Raw genomic sequence first — 23,559 nt, forward strand, 5'->3', positions numbered from 1 at the left:
TTAATTAATAAATAAAACTGACATTGCAAATTATTCTATTTTATTGTCATTTTTTGTCAGACCTCATTATATTTAAGTGGACAAACTGACGGAAGCCTCAGTTTTCATTTATATATATATATATATATATATATATATTTGTTTGTACTAATTTCTTAAAAATGCAAAAGATAGAAATACTACATAGTTATGTAACTACACAGTTATTAGAGAAAGTTTATATAAGGTGTGATCTAATAAACTTTGAAGACTCTTTATGAACTGAATGAATGCTCAGATACTTGAGTCATTTCTAATTGGAAACACTACAACCTGTTTTCCACATTAACATTTTCGCTAATCCAGCACATGCAGATGTCGCCTTTACAGTAACACCTGCCTCCCCACCATCATTTTATACATATTGCCTGCTACGACAAAGAAGGATGTTGAAACTTCAGAAATAAACTTGAGCAATGGCCGAGATGGAAAACAGAGGAAGTTTCCTTCTATGAACTCTGGAGGAAGTTAATAGCAAAAGAGAGAAACGGATAGTAGGGAGGTGGGCGTCTTTACCCTCCCATAAGATCAAATATAAATATCAGACTTATGGTTTAGAAACAATGACCGTTAAATGACAGTTCTTCCCTAAGGAATGAATGGAGGGCAAAGGTTTGTGCACCCAACTTGTATTATAATGATACAAGTCCATTAGCAACACCCCATGAACCATATGGGATACTAGCGCAACCACCTAGTAAACTGTCTACCAGCCCTCAAGAATCTATCTGGCATATTATTAAAACCACCCTGCAATCATCTGGAATAGCACAAAAAACACCTGAGATGGAATAGCGACCATCCAGCAACACCCTAGCAACCACCTAGCCACAGTCTAGCGACCACCTGGAATATCATAGCAGCCACCCAACATTACCTGAGCAACCACCTAGCCAGAGTCTAGTGACCACCTGGAATATCATAGCAACCACCTAACAACATCCTAGCAACCACCTAGCCACTGTCTAGCACCCACCTGGAATATCATATCAACCTGGGATACCATAGCAACTACCTAGCAACTATGTAAAATGCCATAGTAACCACAATGCAACACCTTAGCAACTGCCTTGGAACTGCTTGACTGTGCAGTCACTCTGCATTTTCTTCAGCAAATGCACATTTCTAGATGTCAGTTACATTTTAGTTTTTCCACATGAAAATGTGCATATCAGCAAATAAGGAACATAAGATGCAAAGAAAGCTTCAATTATTGTGTTTTTTTTTTAATTAAGTTTGGAATAGCATTTAGCACTTAATCACAGTAACTATTTAATTAATAAATAAAACTGACATTGCAAATTATTCTATTTTATTGTCATTTTTTGTCAGACCTCATTATATTTAAGTGGACAAACTGACGGAAGCCTCAGTTTCATTTTAAAATATATATATATATATTTGTTTGTACTAATTTCTTAAAAATGCAAAAGATAGAAATACTACATAGTTATGTAACTACACAGTTATTAGAGAAAGTTTATATAAGGTGTGATCTAATAAACTTTGAAGACTCTTTATGAACTGAATGAATGCTCAGATACTTGAGTCATTTCTAATTGGAAACACTACAACCTGTTTTCCACATTAACATTTTCGCTAATCCAGCACATGCAGATGTCGCCTTTACAGTAACACCTGCCTCCCCACCATCATTTTATACATATTGCCTGCTACGACAAAGAAGGATGTTGAAACTTCAGAAATAAACTTGAGCAATGGCCGAGATGGAAAACAGAGGAAGTTTCCTTCTATGAACTCTGGAGGAAGTTAATAGCAAAAGAGAGAAACGGATAGTAGGGAGGGGGGCGTCTTTACCCTCCCATAAGATCAAATATAAATATCAGGATGATCGTCAGGACATTAAGTTCATTGTGAACCACAGAGAACTTCAACCGCCTGAGACCTCAGAGAACAAGACCCCCGAAACACATCAGTGTGAGTATTAGAAATAACACTTGTCAAAAATATTGTTTATTGAGCGCAGTGTGATGCAGGGTGACCTCTTACTCATAATGGGTGCTACCTTTTTAATTATTAACCATGTTTTTATTGACATCATACTTCATAAGTAGACTTCATACATGTCTTAAATTTACATGTAATAAGTAATATTGAATGAAAAAATTACATAAATTCATTCTTTCACTTTGAACACTTTTGTTTTAAAGCGTGAAGTTCAGGATTTTGTTAGAACCTTAAGTAAGGATTTAGGTTGCAGCTTGGGCTTTGGCTTTCAGGCAGATGGTAGAAGTTTGAGTTTTAGGTTGAAGCTTGATGTTTGGGTTTTTGGATGACGCTTGAAGTTTGAGTCTTAGGTTGAAGCTTGACGTTTCAGTTTTTTCGATTGAAGTTTTAGGTAATTTTATATTTGGGTTTCAGTTTGATGCTCTAAGTTGTTTTAGATTGAAGTTTGAAGTTTGCATCTTAGGTTGAAGCCTGAAGCTTAAAGTTTGGATCTGAATCAGTGATAGTATATTACAAGACACTCTGTGTTTCTCCAACAGGTTCCAACAGATTCATTTTGACCAGCAAGGCACAAACATCATCATCTGTGAAAATCAGCTTGTAAGTGTACTATAGTTCCAACTAATTAGATTTTTGAATTCAGGCTACATTATATTTTCGCTATTTCTGTATGTTTTATTACTTTGCTCAAACTGAATGTAATGCAGTACTGCAGTTGATTCCATTTCAGTTTACTGCTACCACCTGAGATTATCAATACCTACTTGTGGGATAACACCAAATATTATCTAGCATTTCATAAAATGTGTTATCTTCACTTTTCCAGGTCTTAAGATGAAGAGGGGAGTGCTCCTTTGCTGTTTCTCTCTGTGCCTGGTCATGGGCACAGAGATTAGGGTCCTGAAAGACATTAAGGACCTAAAAGAACGCACCAATTTTGGCAAGCAATTCCCACGACATGGTCTCATGCTTCTGCACTGGTTTGCCAGCCAAACTGACATTAATGGAAATGAAGAATTTCTTCATTTTAATCCCACTAGAGGACATTATGGCTTTCATGAATATGGATCTAAGCAAAACTCTATAAGTAAAGTCCTTCCAGAGTTGTCAGCCAAGTTAAACAGATCGTATTATGTTTTGGGCGATCTCAGTAATGCCTGCCAGTTGCCTTTGTATGTCAAACAGGACCATTACAATTCACAGAGACATCCACTGAGAAACATAGAAAGGGTTGTAATTAGACTTAAAAAGGACCATCCAGAAACAGTTGACGAAGTCTATATTACACAGCATTACGAGGATAGAGAACAAGGGACTGAGTATGACCAAGACAGCACTTTCAGGGTCAGTCCATTTCTCCTGAAGCAAATTCAGGCCCTTATGAGATCCCCAATGGAAGACCCACGTAACAGAACTGACCCTAGACTATCACTTATTGCATGTGACAGCTTGAACTACCAAGAAAGAATTGAAGATTTACAGAGTGTATATCCACCCACTCCAGGCTTAACATGGTTTCTGGTCCTGGCAGGTTATAAGACTGATGAAAGGGTCACTCATTTTTCACAGTCCTTATTCTGCTTGACCAATAACCGTAATCGATATGCGCATGACGCAATGTCCACATGTGATGTACACAATAAGATAAAACTAGAAGTGAAAACTACATCAAAAGGATATGCAAGGATCTCATGGAGTGGGATACCAGAGTACATACTGAAAAAGAACAGCAAAGCAGGTCTTTATAAAGACCACAAATTGCTGCAGGCTTACCCTCTTGATGGAATAATGTATGGAACAATAGACACTTCCTGGCCCCTAAATCCTGGCTTTCAAGTAAAGCTCACTGTTCGTGACAAAATTATCTGGGCAGGCCCAAAGCTTAACGAAGCCAATGGGGTTCTTCCTACCAATGTTAGAGGTTACAGTGCACGTCTGCAGCTTTATGCCAAAGACGGCTATGCCTGTGCTCGACTCTTTGTTAAAAAAAGCTGCGAAAAAAACTGGAAAACTGGAATCTTTTCCAACACTTGGGTGGGATTCTATAGAAGTAAATCAGATGGTAATAAAGCATATAAAACATATCAGTGGAGTACAAATTTTGAGAAGATCTCTGATGAAGATTTGTCTGAGGAGTATGTCATCTTTGAATATAAGTCGAGTCTGGCCATTGCTCCTGGAGTACAGCTTAGATTCCAGCAAGACGAAGGCTACATAAATGAGAAAGCTCGCACTGAACCCTGGGAGGATGTAATCAATCCAGATGAGCAGGGTTAGTTACAGGAAAAGGACAGTAAAAATTCCTATACAAACCTCTGAAATAAAAGAATACATAAATAATGCATATGCATGTAAGGAACCATTTGCCTGCACACTTGTTGGACGAGTTTTTAGAACCTTGATTAGTTTTATAATGTTACTTGACTGTGATTGCAATATGTAATTGGGGTTTTTGCTTACTGTTACTTTTGGAAACCAGCAGAGGTCTTGAATTCAATTTCTAGTCCTGGATTTTGGAATCACTGGTAGATAGTTGAACTGTTTATGTAACTATTTAGCCACATAGTGCCATTACTGCAGAATCCAGGAAGCTGGATTAAGTTTCAAGGTTGAACACCTCTCTCCTGAAAGGCCTATAGGCATCCAAACTAAGAATTAAATGGGTTTTAAAAACGGAATAAAAGAATATCATGGTCATTGGAAACAAAAATTATAATTGCAAAAAAAAAGTAATTTTACAGAAAAAGGAAAAAACTTTAGGTGGAAGCTAACCCCTTGTTATGGAATGTGTAAAAAACTTTGGGCCCTCCGGCAAGCCCAGGCCTTTTTTGGGGTTAATGTAAATAGATATTATTCCAAATCATGCTTTACCATTCATCATGTCATGTTTTCAATGTGTGTAAAAACATAAAAACCTGACAATAACAAAGATTTTGTTCTCACAGCGACAAAACATTACAGAATGTGTGTCATTGTAAACTAGATACTATAAAGTTACTATATGACATACACATTATAAACATATTATAATTAAAATGTGATGGATTTGAAGATCGTTCTTGTAACTGAACATTCTGGCTGTTTTTTTTTTTAAACTAAAATCCGAATAAATGTAACAAAACACAATGCAAAGCAATTTTGTCTTCCTGTTTCTTCTACAGCTTTGAAATATATTTTAAGCATGTTCTGGTATAATCTACAACAGTAATGTCAAACTGAGTTCCTTTCAGGCCACCACTCTGCAAATATTAGTGTTCTTCCCTGTCTAATGCTCTGAAAATAACAAAGGGATATTTGATTTAAAACAATGTATGGCACTGGGTAACCATAAATAAGATTTAAGTTACATAACTAAAGGGGTACCAAAAGGCTCAATCCTGGGCCCAGTTTTATTTAACAGATATATTAATGATCTCACTGCCTCCGCCTCAGACTGCAGTGCACTTGTACGCAAATAACATGATTTTACAATTTGTACAAGCACAAATAGGTTTAAATGCCAAGAAAACTAAGTTTACACTGTTCTCCAGATCTTCAAGTACTGTGAATATTACTACCCCGAGAGGACCCAGCATTGAGTGAGCCACAGAGTATAAGTAAAATATGGCTGATGTCTTATATTAATAAACTAGTCCGAAAGTGCAGACAGAGTCTCGGATTTCTTTATCAAAACAAATCCTGTCTGCCTGTGTCCGCCGGAAAAAGAGTCATGGAGGTGACCTTAATATCAGCACTGGACTATAGTGATGTAGCCTATAGACATGCGTCCACCAGTACCCTCAAATCACTGGACTCAGTCAATTAATCTGCCTTGTGATTCATTTCTGGCAAACGTTAAACACTCACCACCTTCTAAATAGAACCATTAGCACTCAAAGAACCTTTTGCATGATTAAATGGTTCTTTGCATCATGAAAGCGTTCTTCAGATTGATGGAGAATGTGTTGTATATGGTTCTGTATAGCACCAAAAGGGTTCTTCTATTGTTATGATGTCAAGCTTGTAACAATAGAAGAACTCTTTTGGGTTCTATATAGAAGGCTTTTCAAAACGCTTCTATACAGAACCATCTGTAGCACATTTTCCATCAATCTGAAGAACACTTTCATGATCCAAAGAACCCTGAAATCTTGCAAAAGGTTGATTTGATTGATTTGGGAGGCCTAGGATTAAACACTATTACAAGAGAATTTTGCCTGCTTTACTTTTTAATTGTAATTACTACGATTACTGCTTAATTAGAATAATTGTAACAGAGATGACTAAACTGTGAGAGACTTAATTTGCAACAACCAGTTCAAAGTTCCTCAACTCAAGCATTTTTTCACTCTGTATTTTCAATATATTGTTGCCATTGCAAAACCTTTTTGTTTTTGTCATTTTTTACTGTGATGCATAATTTGAAAACCAAATTTATCTTATGCTAAATTTCATAAGGAATGGACCAACATAAATGCTCCGTAATTACTTCCAGAAAAATCTGGTTCCATTAACTTCCATTACAGTTTAAGACGGTTTTTCCTTCTCCTGTAAACGTCCATTTCAGAGATGTTTTCTGTTCTTCAGTCCCTATTTATAATGAAACAATTCCATCATACATATCAGCACCATCCTCATTATAGAAAATACAATATTACACAAATGATAAACACACCTTTTGCTTCAGTATTACAAATTCGGTATTTCATCGACCATCTGGAGGTCACAATAATTCTTTAATATGTTTCTTCAGATGGCTTTTTATATTTTGTAGCCATCTACAAGTTTTAATAAAGTCAGGTATAAACATACAGCTCAGTTCTTTACAACAACTCTCACATCTTGAATTACTGGATAGTCATTTGCAGTTAGGCCTCCACTGCCTGATTCCACCAGCATATTATAACACAGTAATGTAATAACCAACCCAGGTGTTTGTAAATAATACTGCTGAGACCGTAGAGGGCACCAAAGTGACACAAATGACATCACACTAGAGGAGAGTAACATCATTTTGTAGTTTCTGATCACCGCCTAGTTAATACAATGTGTTTATCACCTCAACACATCACTACATTTGATACATACTTTAATCATACAAAGGTTTTTTTGAATGTTCATGGTTCGATATAAAACAGTTCTCTTTACTAAAGAACCCTTGAAGAACCATCTTTTTAAAATATTTTAGCCAATAAAGGGAACACTATGATATTACTGGACAAATCTGTTGGAAAAACTCATGGCTCCGTATGATGTCTGTAATTACATGTTTATAGCATGGTTATGTCAATGTTCTATAGTAGGATTTGTGTTACCAAATTAAGTTTAGATCAGATTTTCCATAACAAGCAGAAGCAAAAGACAGTCTGCACTGAAAAGCAAAGAAGATTGTTTATCATTTATTCATGATTTAAGTGTTTATTTGGGCAACAATTAGGTCTACATGAAACAGCCAACCTTTTAAGCATGCAGTAAATTAGTACAATATGTGCATAACTATATGAGCATGAGTTCACTCGCTTGGCATAAAACTTTTCTAAGCATTAAAACAATCAAAACATTGATGATATTTAAGGCTTATATGAAAAAATGCTTCATTAAATGAATGGAACATTTAAAAACATCGACATTTCAATGCATTAGGGTTTCCTTGAGGCATTTTCCTTCATTTGTTCCCCATATGGTTAGGTTTTCACTTTCTCCCAGGGAACAGTGCGGGCTTTCATGGTTGGAGTGTACCATCTGAGAAGAATGTAAGTGCGGACAGTTTCTTCAGAAAACAGAAAGCGAGCTTGGACTCCAGGGACCGATACTCATAGATGACTGATACTGATAGACGAGATACTCTTTAGTGTCATCGTCTTCTTCACCAACCTTCTCAAAGTTGGAGACCCACTGGTAGTGCTGATATGTGTGGTCAGGATCTTGTTCGCTTGCGTAGAATCCCACCCATGAGTTGTAGAACTCATCTTTCCAATTGGTGAAGGAGTTCTTGATGTAGAGGCGAGCGCATGCGTAGCCATCTTTGGTGTAGAGTTGAAGACTTGCATTGTAGCCACTAATTTCAGTAGGAATGACCCTGTTAGCAGCATCAAACTGCGGCCCTCTCCAATAGACCGTGTAATGAAGCCCAATGAAACCGCGTCCACTTCCGAACTTGTACGTAACGAGACGTGGATGAAGTCCATGTTTCAGCACCACAAAAGTGTCTGCAGATCCTGATGTTTGCCTTTGAAGAGATTCGAAAGTCTCAAGACTGGTGGAGGTGTCACTTCCGAAAAGGACAATAATTGGATCCTTTTCTATGATGTTGTTGGGAATCCCACTCCACGTGAGCCTGGCGTAGCCATACGGTGTTGATTTCACCTCTATCTTCACTGGGATGTTGGCTTCGCAAGTCGTCTCAAGATTGGATTCCTTGTGTTGGGCTGGCTCGTCTGTTGAGCAGAGCCAAGTTTGCTTATGGACGTCATATCTGGCCTCTACGTCGTATCCTGCCAGACTCAGAAGCCACCTCACATCTAGTTGCTCAAAAATGCCCTTGAGGTATTTTTCGACGTTTTGCAGGTGAGTCCTGAATTCACCTTTGGTGAGTGCGAGTCTAGGATCATCTGACCGTGTTATACTAGGGTCCCAACTGTCTGATAGTAAAGTTAGTAATATATTAACAGGCTTTTGCAAAGCTTGAACTTGCCTCAAGAGCTTAGAACTGATCTCATGGGTTTTATTTTGGTCATCATCGCAACCTCGTATGCTCGTAATGTACACTTTGTCCGCTATCGTTGGACTGCTCTTTTGTACTCGAACAATAATCAGGTCAAGGTCTCTGTTGGGGTTATCAAGGGAATTGTAGTAGTCTTGGGTCACGTATGGAGGCAGCTGGGTTCGGACTGCCTCCGAACTGAGGCTGCCCAAAGAGTAGTACTCCCTGTCCAGTGTGTCGTTCCAGTGTGGAAGACCAAATTCCTCGGTACATTGGGGATTTTCATAGTGCTGGAAGCCGTAGTCCTGCCGCACAGGGTCGAAATGAAGCAGGTAGTCTTCTGCTTGATTGATGGTGACATGTCTGGCCAACCAGTGCAGCAGCAGAAGACCATGGCGAGGATACTCATGTCCAAATTCAATGCCTTTCAGATCCTTAATGTCATGTAAGGTCTGAATGTCAGCAATACTGGCACCAATGAAAAGGAGAGCGAAGCACCAGAGGAGCTTCCTCAACTCCATCACGACTGTATAGAACACAGTGACAAAAGGTTTTGTGTAGTTAATATGTACCCAAGGGAACACATGCCAATCATATTCATTCCCACTGTTACATTAGTTACAAACATTCAAACTACTATACTTTCGCTGAATCCTGCCATGAATACATTGCACCATCATAAAACAATGGATTGTTTAGAATCAGAAAATGAATGTACTGATCTCAGTCTCTTCTTACCTGAGAGTGTTGAAGCAGTTTATCAAACCTTGGTCAGTCTCGTACGCCTCTCAAACACATCTGTACTGATTTTACGCTGTTCACTAACTCTATCCCCTTCGCCGAATGTTCGTAAATGTTTAACTATGTCCAGCTTCTTTGTTTACTCTCACCTTAGCCCAGATGTTCCTCATACAGAAATCTAGCAAACTCCACAGTCAGGGATTCCAAATAAAAGTTTGGAACAGAGCAAAAACGTGGACTGCCTTGAGCTTCGGAAGGGGCAGGACCAGATTCTGGATTTCTGCCTCAATCTCAGAGGCAGGGTTTGGCTGGCTAGCCCTAGAGGCCATATTGTATAGATTATCTCTAATGGCAAAAAACATGTTTCTCCATAGACTTCCTTTAACAGAGACCTAATAAACAAACTGCTTTTTTTCTTGCCAGTTCACATATATGTGCACTTATCATTGTACAAACTCAATTTCAGAAAAGTTGGGACAGAATGTAAAATGCAAATAAAAACAGAAAGCAGTGATTCATAATCTACTTTGATGCAATGCTTTACCATATCAGCATCATTGTTTTTTTTATAAATATATATCATGACTGTCCTAAGAGAAAAAAGTATCTCCAAAACAGTAACTTTACAGGAGAGGGCAAAACTTTCTTTACTTTCAAAGTAAGTTAATGTAAAGATATTTTGTTCAAAGCAATTTTGGAGCATTTCTATGTCCAATCATCATGAAATTCTCACATAAGGGACAGCTGCTGAGCTCAAATTATGCAGAAAACTAAAACTCCCAAAAAAAGATACTTGTTTTTTTGGACAGTGATGATATGCTCATTCTGAAATTGATGCCTGCAACACATACCGAAAAACAGGGAAAACATCTGATGTATCCCAAAAAAACTAGTCCTTTATGAGCAAGGATGGTCAAGGCTCACTACTTTGCCAAAAATGCATCAGCTAAAAATCCAACAGTTTAAAAATAACATTCCTCTGCTAGGATTCACAAGGATTTTAAGTATTATACCCTCTACAGTACATAATAACATCAAAAGATTCAGGGATTTCTGAGAAATGCCTGTGAGTTTTAACCCATAAGAGCACACTGAACACTGTCTGTCACTGCATCCACAAATGCAAGGTAAGGCTATACTATGCACAGTGGAAGTCAAATGCCAACAGTGTCCAGAAACACTGCCAACTTCTCTGGGCTCGAGCTCATCTGAAATGGTCTGATGCTCAGTGGAAACGTGTATTGTGGTGTGACGAGTCCACCTTTCAGTTTTATTTATGAAAGTAATGGATTTCGTGTTCTCTGAGCCAAAGAGGAAAAGTACCATTGTTACCAGCTTAAATTTCAAAAGCCAGCATCTGTCCTGGTATAGGAGGGTATTAGCAGGTAACCTGCACATCTGTGAAAGCACCTTTAGCGTTAAATACATTTTGGAGCAACATATGCTGCCTTTTAGACACAATCTTTTTCAGGGATGTTCTTGCTTCTTTCAACATGACAAGGCCAAGAAACATTCTGTACATGTTATAATAGCATGGCTGCGTATTTAGAGAGTACAGGTTCTAGACTGGTTACATGGTAAAACATCAAATATTGTATTTTTGTACCATTTTAATACAGGTAATTCAATAATTTATTGACCTTATTCTTTATTTTATTACATAAAATAAAGGGAAAATAAAAATGGAGATGTTTTTCTTTGGACATTTTTTCTTTGGACAGTGATGATATGTTACTTAAATGTCTGTTACCTGCATCATATTTATGCAAGTGATCTAAAAAGCTGCTATAAAATGCCAAAATCCACCACCGTTAGCTTGATGCTAAAATAACAGGCAAATTATTAGGTTATAGCCTGGCTAGTGGAAATTAGCACTATCTTAGCAGGGCAAACAAAAGCTACTTTTAAAGTGTATCACAAGGTTTCTGCTTTAAAACTGTTGCGTAGTGTCATGTTTTGCTGGCATATGCTCATGATATTGTGACTGTATCTGGTCTTGTAGTCTTGTAGTGTAAACAAGCTTATAAATTAAGGTGATATTTTATTTTATACTCATCACAGTTTTCTTGCAAACAGCACTGCGAACTATATTCTTCACAAAGGAATTTAGAAAATGACAGAAGTAGGAGATCAGCTCCATGAGGTGCTGGTTATCTAAAAAGAACCTGTGAATTAACGGTGGCCATTAGTTTTCACACAGTAATGGTCAAGTTAATCTATAACATGTCTTCTAAACTAACTAGCAAATCAATTTCAAATTTAGAAACTCATGTCGAATTTTGATGCTGGGTGAAAGAAAGATGACAGGGTCCAGGACATGTACTTCCAGGGGTACATGCCCTACTGAGCACATAAAAAACAGAAGCAAATTGAAATGAATAGGCTGAATGAATAATGCCTGGAATTGGTTCAGGTACTTTGGCCTTGCGACTGTGTATTTAGTCAAGTGTCCTTTGGGAGGCAAAAGATGAATTCAACATAAAAGTAGACTTTAGGTGTAGAACATCCCAAGAAATCATTGTGATCTTCTTCCTTTTTGCCAATAACTTACTGTATCAAATCGATGACATACAATCATTCAGTTTCCTACAAGCTGGGCTTTATGTAGTAAACTCTATTTGTTTTATGTGTCTGTTGATGTAAGTTTGTTACTTTACTCTGCAAGTTTGTTAGCAATCTAAGGGCTACACCAGAGATGAATACAAAATCTGGGACCTGGAAACTGGATTCAAAGTCTGGAGTTGAAGACCTCTGGGCTACACAGTTAGTACCACAAAAAAGGCCAATACACCATGCTTAAACCAGACAAAGACAGTTATTCACAAAGTTTATATATGCTATGCACTGAGTCCTCAAAACACGGTTGGTGTTACAATGTTGTCAGCTAGCTAATTAGTTCGCCAAGGCTATCCTAGCTAGTGCATTCCTTTTTGAACATCTACTCCTGTATGACCTTAACTGAGCTAGAACCTTATTTATGACTTCAGGAACCCATTCATAGGCATCCTTAATGTATCATATTGAGGTATGATGTATCACGCTGTGGCATTAGAACATGCCTCGGTTCTTGATTTAGTTCCAAAGACTGTTCAAAAAGGTCCTAATGCTAGACGTTTTTTGTAACCCTCCTCATGCATGGTTGTTTGTTCCACTCTTAAGTTGAAGGGTGGGGATTAGTGTTCTTATGAGGGTTGTTGACAGGAATTTTACTGAGCCTGGTGGCTCAAAGGAGCTTTAAGGCTAGGCCCCTGAGAACATAGCTCCCTGGGAACTTAGGACCCTAGCGAAACAGGATTCTGGGAACGCAGGTCTGCTTCCTACTTCAGTTAAATAATCATAAGGCAGTTAACAGTAATGAAGCCATTTCTCATTTTCTTTGCAGACTCTTAAAGTTACATTTTTTACTTTGTAGTAAGTCGCAGACAGTAGAGGGCCGTATGATACAGCGCAAACCCGAACATTTATTTCCAAAAAGTTTCTATTTCTATTTCTGGGAATGACCCTGTCTGCAGTGTCAAACTGTGGCTCTCTCCAGAGCACAGGGCTATGAATGCCAATCAAACTCTGACAATATACACGATTTAGTGCCACATGAGTGTCTGTGGATCCTGATGTCTTGCCTGGAACAGATTCATAAGCGAGATGACTGATAGGTGTGTCACTTCTATAAAGAACAAGCTATTTAAACTTCTTTTTCTCTCGTTTTTGGCCTAAATGTTTAGATCCTGAATTTTCGGTGCATCCACAGTTTTCATTTTCACAGTGTAATGGGCCAGTTTTTCTACTTGTGGTTGAGTTGTGAGTCAGTTCTAGCAGTGATGGTATAAAGGTGACGAGGTTCTGGAAACCACACCCAACCCTTTGTTGTGCATTTCATTCAGTGCAGTATGTGGGCCTTATCAAATTTGCTATAGCAGCTGACTCTGAAACAATTCCAGTGCCAAGCCGTTCCAAGTCTAGACCCTAGCTTCTGGTCAATTTGTTGTCCAGTTGTGTTTCATTTTTGGTTCTAATCTGGTTTTAATGTGGCCTGAGCATGGCAACAAGGAGTGGACCTACAAAGTGCCATCCATTCATGTGGTGAGTGGGCCAGATGAAAATGGGGGATGTGGGCCTGACCAGACCAGAATAACTTTGCTATCTGGGAATGTTTTGATATGAAAAGGTGCATTTTAGAGAAACTTACAGACTCAGATATCTTTACAGTGGTGGTTACAGGAACCAGGGGTCACCGTGAATATAACACAGATATAGTCATTTTATTTACTATGCAAAGTGACCTTGTCTTTTGAGGCTAAACAGGGACCAGGCTAGAAATGTTGGGTACTGTTTGGGCAAAATCTGACTGAGCTGTTGCTCCCTTGCTAAAGTAGATATTTTGAGCTGTGTAATGGTTAACAGGTTTGGTTATTTTCCACATAGTTACCTAAATAAAGAAGTTTGTTACTAACTGTACCTGTTTTGACCACAGCTTCTCTTTTTCTTCTCAGCTGTATCCGTCTCTCCTCTTCATATTAGTTTTGCAAAGTTGTAAACACAAATCTGATGCCGTTTTTTTACGTGTCTGTTATGCACAGGCTTTAAAAAGTCACTATAGGACAACCATCTGATTGACTATAGGGCCGAGGGGCAGGAGAGGGGGGGTTGTTGACATCTGGATGGCTGCACTCTGCTCTAGTTTTATTTATCTTGGCATCCAGCCTGACCAACTGACAGGCCAGACTGCTGGGAAATCTCCCAGTACTCCCAGACTTTTAACTCCCTGGTGTTAAAATGACAAAATAGTTGTAAACCTTGAAAAATAAGTTTTCTTTCAGGCCTATTTTGTCTCATCTAATCTTATCTAAAGAAAACTGTTGTAAAACAATATCTGAGGCATCAGACAACAAATTCATATCCATCTCATGTAATAGCTTTCTGTGAGGTAGATTTTGGAAGTAAATGCTTCTGATGCCTGGTTCCTATCATCACCACTCGACTGAGCTAGTTTTTCTAAAAAGTTAATTTAATTATTTGATAATGATTTCATTTAAATTCCTTTGCATAACTTAGTATCAAATTTCCATGACCTGATAATAAACTACCTAAAACTCTTTCGCTTAATCCACTCATAAATATTTTTACACCACTTGTCAGTATTGCATATAGTCAGATTTAAAGGTGCACTGTGTAAGATTTAGTGGCCTCTAATGGTTGCAGATTGCAACCAACTAAATACTCTCCCTCACCCCTCCCTTTCCAAGTGTGTAGTAGAACCACTTCTTTGATGACCAGGATTCACCCTCCCTCGCTTTTTCTTAAGTATGATCCTCTATTTGTCAAAATTTGGGTTCTCAAAAATCACTAGCCGACATTGGCAGCAATCACTGGTTCTTCTTCTTTCTACATTTTCCAATCGTTGCTATAGTGCCACCAAATTCAAGCTGCTTCTTCAGTATAAAAATGTGGAAGGTGCCCTCTTGAGTCAGTGTTTGGTTTGTCCGTTCTGGGCTACTGTAGAAACATGGCAGTGTATTATGTTGGCCTCTGTTGGAAGAAGACCCATTCCTTGTGTAGATATGAAAGGCTCATTCTAAGCTAAATAAAACACAACAATTCATAGTTACAGGTGATCATACAGTAATGAAAACATGGTTTTGTATACTATATTCCATTTCTGCTAATAGATCCCCCTAAATATTACACACTGCACCTTTAATAAAGACTGTGATATTCTTTAGTCTTAGAAAATGAGTGTACTGCTTTGAACCTGTCCTTTATTAAAACCTGTTGAATCCCACGTGTGTGGGACTGAAGCACAATTGTAGTTTCAATACACTAAAGCAATATTTTACCTCAATTCAAACCTCAAAAATGGTTGGAATCAATTTTGCCTTGTTTTTGCAGTGCAGAAATAAATTTAATGTATATTCATTATACACACACACACACATCTTCTAAGCCGCTTATCCTTCTGGGTCACGGGGGGAAAATAGGTCAATTTTATTTGATGTCATGCTGCTTGTTGTACTTAAACTTTGCAAGCATTGTAGTAAATTCTTTGTTTTATTTAAGTAAAAGTAAAGAAAAACATCTCACAACATTTGTCATTTCCAGGACAGTTGAGATGAAAAACACTTTCCTAAACAAGGTCTACAGGTAAACCTGGTGCTTCATCTTAATCACACCATGAACTCAGCATCACATTACAGCAATTACTGCACCTAAAACCATATATTAAGAAAACAAAAGAAGTCAATAGTGAAATATCTATTCATTTTATTAGTACTTTAACTAGTTAACTGAAACACAGGACACCATCATGGTTAAAATAGCAAAACATGTCACATTGATTCAAATGTATCTTTGCAGAAGAACATGTTAAATCAAAAACCCCTGTGAGATGGACTGTGGATAAAAGAAAGAGAAGTGAATTAACAAAAACTGACAAAATCACAGGGAATAATGGGAAGCCCCGCCACCATCACTACAATATTAAGAGAAAGCCAGCTGAAGACTGCGCAGAGTACCACCCGCTTTCCCAGCATACACTGTAAATCACAGCTGATTACTATGAAATCTGACAGTTTAACTGACTTGGCAAGAAGCATGAACTCTTTCTCCCCAAATGCACCTGATTTTTTTTACAGCAATCTACTGTATTTTAGGAATACAGTCATGATTCCACTGTAAATGTACAGCAGTTATTTACAGTGTAGCATATAATCTCTGACAGAAAACTCAAGATTTTTCGCTAACATTTAGTAAACTTGCTATGTTCTTTCTAGTGCTTCTAGTGATGCATCTTAATTACATTTACATTGAGCAATACTGATTGTTTTGACATCGGTTTACTCTCATGGTCACCCTGGCCCGACGGCGGAAGCTCTCCACAAAGGCGAATCGGACATATCTGTCTGGAACTGTACTGTCCCTAGGTATGAGGACCTGGGACACTGTGGTGCTCTGCCGAGGCCGGCGGTGGACATTAAGCTGTATTTGTAGGTTATAGTATCGTTGACCTCCTATGTACAGCAGCCCCTGTAGATCAATGCGGAGATTGCTTGAGGTGATCAGCTGGGATCTGGCCTGGTCGCCCAAGTACCCATTGTCCCAGCGGGCAATTAAGTCTGTTATCTCATTTCTCCAAGAGCTGCCATCTGCCAATGCTGTAGGGTCTGGCTCAGCGTAGAAAATGGTTTCTACCTGATTTCCCCCATCCTTCCGGGTACAGAACACCACTGCATTATTTGGTTGCCTTTTCTTACGTTGAGTGGAGTAGTAAGTACATTCACCTGGTTTAATAACCCCACAGTAATCCCACTCTGATTCTGTTACCCAGCACCAGTTATAACTGTAGCCATGGTCGCCACAAAAGTGATCTGACCGGCAGGGCACATTCTTGTACGTGACATCAGGCACTGGGGAGCAGTAATCCCAGCCTTCATCAGTGTGGCACCAGAAGTAATTAGAAGACTCATCAAATGAACAGTCATCAATGCACGAACGCCGGTACTTTGAACTTATATGTAAGATTGTCTTGGGTTCCACTGGCCCACAGTAACTCCGGCGTGGAAACCAGCCCTGGTTATTGCACCAGTAGTAATTTTCACCATGCTTTCCACAAGGATGATCATCTTGACAAGCATTGCCTTCATAATCTCTGTTCTCTGATGGAGAGCAGTAATCCCAGCCCTTTCTGGTGTGGCACCAGTAGTAGCTGTTTCCATGCGTTTGGCAGGTGTCATAACAAAGCTCCCCGTAGGTGGAGGTGTAGTAATTTTTTATGACCTCATCTGCAGAGCAACCTAGCCAGCTGAGAATGATGAGGCACACAGAGTGGGAGAAGATCTTACTGGACAGCCAAAGGAACCTTGAAAAAGGGAAGAAAGTAAGGAATGTAGAACACATTGTGAGGTTGAGAGGTGGAAAGAATTAGTTACTCTCATTACATTTTCCCCCATAACTGTACTTTGTTGAATACAAATTAGAGTGCTTACTACTAATAAAGCATTTTTTCAACTTCCAAACTGTGGAAGGATCTTGAGAAGCAAAGAATTGAGGAGTGTTTCAATATCCAACTTATTTACCTTCACTGTTTGCTGGACTGTCCTGCAGGCCCAAACTGAATTTGGCACTTTATTTTGTTTCTTACTCTCATAGGCATTACTTGAATTTCACAATGCTGTAAGGCCATGAGGCAGTGAGGTTATGAGGCTGAGGCTACAAGTCTTTGAGGTTGTGAGGCTGAGAGGCTGCAAGTCAGTGAGGTTGTGAGGCTGAGAGGCTACAAGTCTGTGAGGTGAGGCTGAGGCTGAGAGGCTACAAGTCTATGAGGTGAGGCTGAGAGGCTACAAGTCTGTGAGGTTGTGAGGCTAAGAGGTTGTCAGGCTGAGAGGCTATGAGGTTGTCAGGCTGAGAGGCTATGAGGTTGTCAGGCTGAGAGGCTATGAGGTTGTCAGGTTGTGAAGCTGTGAGTTGTACTTAAACTGACTGCCTCACTTTTTCTGAGTATCCATAATGAAGTTAAGAAAACTGGAGGTGTGACAATAAATTGTTTTAAAGTCATCTAGTAAACGTACTTAAAATATATCTCAAACTTGACTTGTAAACACTAATTTCTTGGTTAACCCCTTAAATGGCCATTAAATGGCAATTTTTTTTACACACACCTCTATAACCTCAGCCAGTTTGCATTGAAGTCCCTGTAGTTACCTAATAATAAGCCTTAGTATGTAAACCTGGGTTTTATCATCAAATTTATCAAATATTATCAAATAGTTGTTGGTTAACTTGAAAAATGTAGATTACCACTGGCCTCTTGATATTTGGATGACCATGACTACATCCAACAACGTCAATTTTAACAGATGTTAAGTTTAAATAAGCTGGGAAACCAATTGCCTCCTTTTTACCCAGCAAATGTATGAGGCAAATTCATGTTAAGTTAACCCAGTAAAATCCCAGGCTTATTACACACTAAGACCTCAGCCTCTTTTCTGTAGATTGGAGTTTGGGATACTGACTCTGAGGCCCAGTTGTGACTGCAAGTAAATCCAGCCACAGCCCTAATCCCACAGACCTCAGCTCTAGAAACCAGGAATAAGATCAAAAGTCCCTTTGTACAAGTCTGAAGACCCATGATTACAGTCTCTCTGTCCCCCCAGGCCCAATCTATGCACTCAGAAAGTGTGTTACATGCTTTAAAAGCTGGTGCAGATACTGCAGATACTGCTGGAGTGCTGGACCCTGGATCTGGGCCTCATACTTTTGATTTGATACTGAAGTATAATTTACTGTAATGCTGCAATAGGTGTTGGTTTTATTTGCCAAACTTTACACTTTAATTCAACCGTCAGTTACTTGTAGTTACGTTGTCCCTTAGTTTGTAATACGTGCACTGTACAATAGAGTGTTACTGATTTATTATTCAACATTAAGGAATACAGCTTTATCCTTGTGCCTGTTGATGAAATACAGTTTACTGTATATAATTCCTGTAACAGAAGTTAGTTTCACAGTTTGTACTCACATAGTTGTTGCCAGCTGGATGAAGACCTGCAATAACGCGGTGAATAAGACTGAGTGAATAAAGACTTCAGAGCTCTTCTGCTGCCTTTCCATGACCAAAAGTCAGATTTCACTGGTTATGCTTTCATGAGGCGGGGCTTACTCACCCAATCCCCAGTCCAAACTGTGTAGACTGTGTATGTTTGTGTGTGTAACGTGCCAACCAGATTCAGACGCTTGCAGATGTAAAACACAAATGAGGCTTTACTGAAAGAGTCACAGTCCAGATTTGTTGTCACAAAACAGGCAGGGGTCAAATCCAAAGGCATAGAAAATACAAACAGATATACATAACACAGTGCATACAGTGCAAAAAGGATAGGTCAAAGGCGTAGTCGAGGATGTGGGCAAAAAGGTCAAAAAATAGGAGTCAGAAGAAATGGCAAACAATCCAGAGGGCAGAGGAAAAAGGCAGAGTCAAACAAACGAAAGACAAAGGTCATACACAAAATACAAACAATGGAATGACCACTCAGTAGATCGCAAATGGATACAATACCTTGCAACCATCCTATGCTAAAGCCTGGGCTTATAAACTAAACTAAATAGGTCATATGACCAGCAACACAGGTGACTACGGAGCCCTGCAGGTGACATCCTGTGTAAATAAAAATAATCCGCGGCCACGCCTAATTAATGCGTGGGAACGAGATCCTGATGCGTGGCCATGACTTAGTAAGGCGTGGGAACGAGATCACGGCTTACTAAGTCGTGGCCATGCATTAGGATCCCGTTCCCATGCTTTACTAAGCCGTGGCCACAACTTAATCGTCTCATTCCCACGCATTACTAAGTCACAGCCACGCATAATTTTTTTTATACAGGATGTCACCAGCGGGGCTCCGTAGGTGACAAACATTAGTACTCCGGAGATCTAGAGCGCTGATAGGAGCAAGAAGTCACGTGAGTAATCAGGTGATCTCCCGGAGGATTCTAGGAGATCGAGTCCGAATCCAAACTAGGACTCAGTGGATGCTCAGTGTGTTAGGAAAATATGCAGTAATTGTGAAGCAGACATGAAAAATTCCAGCATGGTGGCCTTTATTTGGGAATAAACTCTTAAAGAGAAACTGTCGATTGTTTTCTTAATTGGTGACATTGGTATTGTGGGAAAGTAGCTTTTTCTGCAGACCCCCCTACTGGTCATTCTGCCAGTGGAATGGAAATCGACTCGGATATTTTAATGTGATCAAATCAAATATTTTCCCCGTAACTGTTGTCAGATTAACTGGGACTCTCTTGGCTCTCTATGTGTGATGCTGTGTTGAGCTGCTGGTGAGCAATGAGGGGTGAAATGGGAGGAGTGCGAACCCCCTGCTGAGAGAACAATTCACACCTCTCCACAAAGATGACCCCATCGCCCCCAGATAAAACAGATGACGCAACTGCAGCTTTCTTCGTATCAATCATAGACACAATATAGTAATATCATTTAAACACATTGCAAACACTTTTATGAATGCTGAGCTGCTGAGCTGCAGAGATGAAAATCCAGTTCGCTTCCAAAACAAATTGGCTCAAAGTCAGAGCTGAAACACATTTCATACTTTTAACTGACTTGGACTAAAATTATTTTGCTTTGGGTGACCCTGTATCTTAGTTATGTTTATTTTGCTAAAATAAATCATTGAACATTTCATTTTTTCAGCACCAAAACAGCCAAAACACTACCGAAATGTTACCAAATGTTTCAGTAGTGACTGTTTCAGTGACAATTTTAGCTAATTTTGACTCAAGAAGGCTGGCCAGTACATGACCAGCAAACACATATTTGAACAGCTGTTCACACAGAAAATCATCATATTTTTCATTAAAACACTAAAAAAGTACTGAACTGCAAAAAATATGTGTTTCGGTAGTGACGATTCTTAATGTTCCACACTGATTTTCAGGCATTGGGACACATTTACTTCAAAACAATGGGATCTAACTGTCACCATGTGGCCATGAGGGACAGGGATGCAGCCTCACTTCCTGCTCTAAAATACAGGGGCGTGGCTAAAATAAGTCTCCGCCCACACATTTAAGGTGCTGCCAAAGCATCTCAATGGGGTTCAAGTTCACAGTTCCTTAGATGTTCACCTGGGTTCTTTTTGTGACTTCCTGGATGAGTCGTAACAGGGCTCTTGGAGGGTTTTTGGTAGACCAGCCTCATCTGGGAAGATTCACAGATGTTCCAGATTTTCTCCATTTGTGGTCCCAGAGCCATAGAAATGTCTTTGTAACCCTTTCCAGACCGATATATTCAAATAACGTCATTTCTTTCAATAATGTGCTGCTTGTTAAGACCACTTTTAGCCCACTTCACATTGCTGGAAAGGTTCTATTTAAGTGATGTTTAGTTAGTGACTGTTTCAGTAATGACAATTTTAGCTCATTTTGAGGAGAACTCAAAAACGCTAGCCAGTACACACAGCTTTGAACAGCTGTACACACAGAAAATCATCATATTTTTCAAACACAAAAATGTTTACTTGATTACAGAAAGTATGTTTCAATAGCGACAATTATTAATGTTCCACACTGATTTTCAGACATTGGGACACATTTAGTTCAAATCAATGGATCAAACTGTTCACCATGTGGCCATGAGGGACAGGGATGCAGCCTCACTTCCTGCTCCAAAATGCAGGGGCGTGGCTAAAATAAAGCTCCGCCTGCAGACTTAAAGTCTATGTCCTGTGTTAGCTTTCACCCTCCTAGCATTGATAGCATCGTGTGATTGGGGGAGTCCTAACTAGCGGGGTGGAATTGGCTACGACTAAATTGGGTAGAAAATCGGGGTAAAAATATCAAAAGTAAGTTATTTTCACAGGTGTAAATGTAGGGATGAGGGACATTTTACATGTCGCTGTTGTCAGAACAAAACCTTGTATTTTCAGTTTTTGACATAATTTGAAAATGCATGTTGGCCTTTATATTGTGTGTAAATTTCATGAAGCATGGACCAAAATAAATGGCCAAAAATGACTTGGAAAAAAGTCTGGTCCCATTGACTTACATTAAAAGTAATGTATGTTTTTTCCTCCTCCTGTAAAGTTACCGTTTTGGAGATATGAGGTTTTGTTCCGACAGCAGCGATTATATATTTAGCTTATTAAATCTGAACGAGTACTTTGGGTTGAAATAGATCATAACATACTCATTGTAAACATCAAAACTCTGAATACTTAATCATTAATGTTTAAAGCGATGTCCACAGGTCGAGGAATGTTAATCATTACACATGAACCTCTCTTCCCGTAAGAGTGACTGAACATTAACAAGGCCCCCCTCTCGATTACTGAGTGGGGAGCTGTTTGCACCCCTAGATGGACGACTGTGTGAGTGTGCTTTGAACTCAAACGTGCAAACTCAAGTTTGTAAGTGTACGTGAGAGTTGACTCCTCCATATTTAGAGGATCATGAGAACATCCTGCACAGTGAATCTGTGAATACCTTGTGAACACCCCCACTGCAGAAAGTAGCCTATTAGCCTGTCACATAGTAAATTAGCTTTGTACAAATGAATGAATGACACAGGAAAAAAGTGCTGAACTTCTTAACTGAAATGTGTTTAATACTCGGTGGAGAAGCCTTTGTTTCCCATGGCTGCTTCAAGATGCTTCCTGTCTTGGGGGCAATCGTGGGCTGGAGGTTAGGGAACCAGCCGTGTGACCTGAAGGTCGCTGGTTTGATCTCCCTGAGCTGACACTACATGAATGAAGTGCCCCTGGGTGCTGTGGATAGGGCTGCCCACTGCTCTGGGCAAGTGTGCTCACTGCCCCCTAGTGTGTGTGTTAACTAGTGTGTATGTGGTGTTTCACTGCACGGATGGCTTAAATGCGGAGGTGAAATCTCCACGTTGTGGGACTAATAAGGGTCACTTAATCTTAATCTGTCTGAAGAAACTAACCTCTCACAGCGTTTCAGGTGGGATTTTACAGTCTTTGAAATCTTGAAGATTTCTGGGGGACATGCTGGTGAATCTTGATTTTCTATTGGGTTTAAGTCTGGTGCTTTAGTGGACCATTCCAACACCTTTATTTTCACCCTGTGGAGCCCACTGAGCGCATGTTTTGGATCATTGTCCTGCTGGAAGTTCCACCCATATCTCACCTTCATTGTCCTGGTGGATGGCAACTGATTGTTCTCAAGAATCTCCTGCTACATGACTCCAGTCATCTTCTCTTCGACAATTTGGATTGCATGGTACTATGAGAAGAGAAACAGCCCCATAGCATGATGCTTCCATCTCTTACCTGCACTGTATGTATTATTAGGTTCAAATGCAGAATTTCTCCTTCAAATATAGCACAATTGTTGCTGAAAAAATAGATTTTTGTCTCACGTGACCACATTACGTTCTTCCAGTCATCTATAGGCTTCCCTAAATGTTCTGTAGCCATTTAACATGTACACCGATCAGGCATAACATTATGACCACTGTCCTTGTTTCTCTGCTCATTGTCCATTTTATCAGCTCCACTTACTATATAGGTGCACTTTGTAGTTCTACAGTTACAGACTGTAGTCCATCTGTTTCTCTGCATACTTTGTTAGCCCCCTTTTACCCTGTTCTTCAGTGGTCAGGACGCCCA

At 39.3% G+C, this 23,559-nt stretch overlaps 3 protein-coding genes across 3 annotated transcripts; 1 reads left to right on the forward strand and 2 right to left on the reverse strand.

The window, feature by feature from the left end:
* The first annotated feature begins 1,889 nt into the window (after positions 1-1,889).
* On the forward strand, positions 1,890-4,284 carry LOC118817134. The gene is made up of 3 exons (XM_036583843.1): positions 1,890-1,977; positions 2,547-2,607; positions 2,834-4,284. Exon 3 carries the CDS (start codon positions 2,842-2,844, stop codon positions 4,282-4,284), a length of 1,443 nt encoding a protein of 480 aa, XP_036439736.1. The 5' UTR covers positions 1,890-1,977; positions 2,547-2,607; positions 2,834-2,841.
* A 2,406-nt stretch (positions 4,285-6,690) lies between these two features.
* On the reverse strand, positions 6,691-9,631 carry LOC118816996. Its single transcript, XM_036583634.1, has 2 exons — positions 9,428-9,631; positions 6,691-9,215 (listed from the first exon to the last, which is right to left on the reverse strand). Exon 2 carries the CDS (start codon positions 9,208-9,210, stop codon positions 7,759-7,761), a length of 1,452 nt encoding a protein of 483 aa, XP_036439527.1. The 5' UTR covers positions 9,211-9,215; positions 9,428-9,631; the 3' UTR covers positions 6,691-7,758.
* Positions 9,632-15,456: 5,825 nt separating this feature from the next.
* Positions 15,457-19,110, reverse strand: LOC118816997. The gene is made up of 2 exons (XM_036583635.1): positions 18,942-19,110; positions 15,457-17,282 (listed from the first exon to the last, which is right to left on the reverse strand). Exons 1-2 carry the CDS (start codon positions 19,031-19,033, stop codon positions 16,226-16,228), a joined length of 1,149 nt encoding a protein of 382 aa, XP_036439528.1. The 5' UTR covers positions 19,034-19,110; the 3' UTR covers positions 15,457-16,225.
* Between the last annotated feature and the right edge of the window lie 4,449 nt (positions 19,111-23,559).

This window comes from Colossoma macropomum, unplaced genomic scaffold (assembly GCF_904425465.1).
Source record: "Colossoma macropomum unplaced genomic scaffold, Colossoma_macropomum, whole genome shotgun sequence".
NCBI classification, from domain to species: Eukaryota; Metazoa; Chordata; class Actinopteri; order Characiformes; family Serrasalmidae; genus Colossoma; species Colossoma macropomum.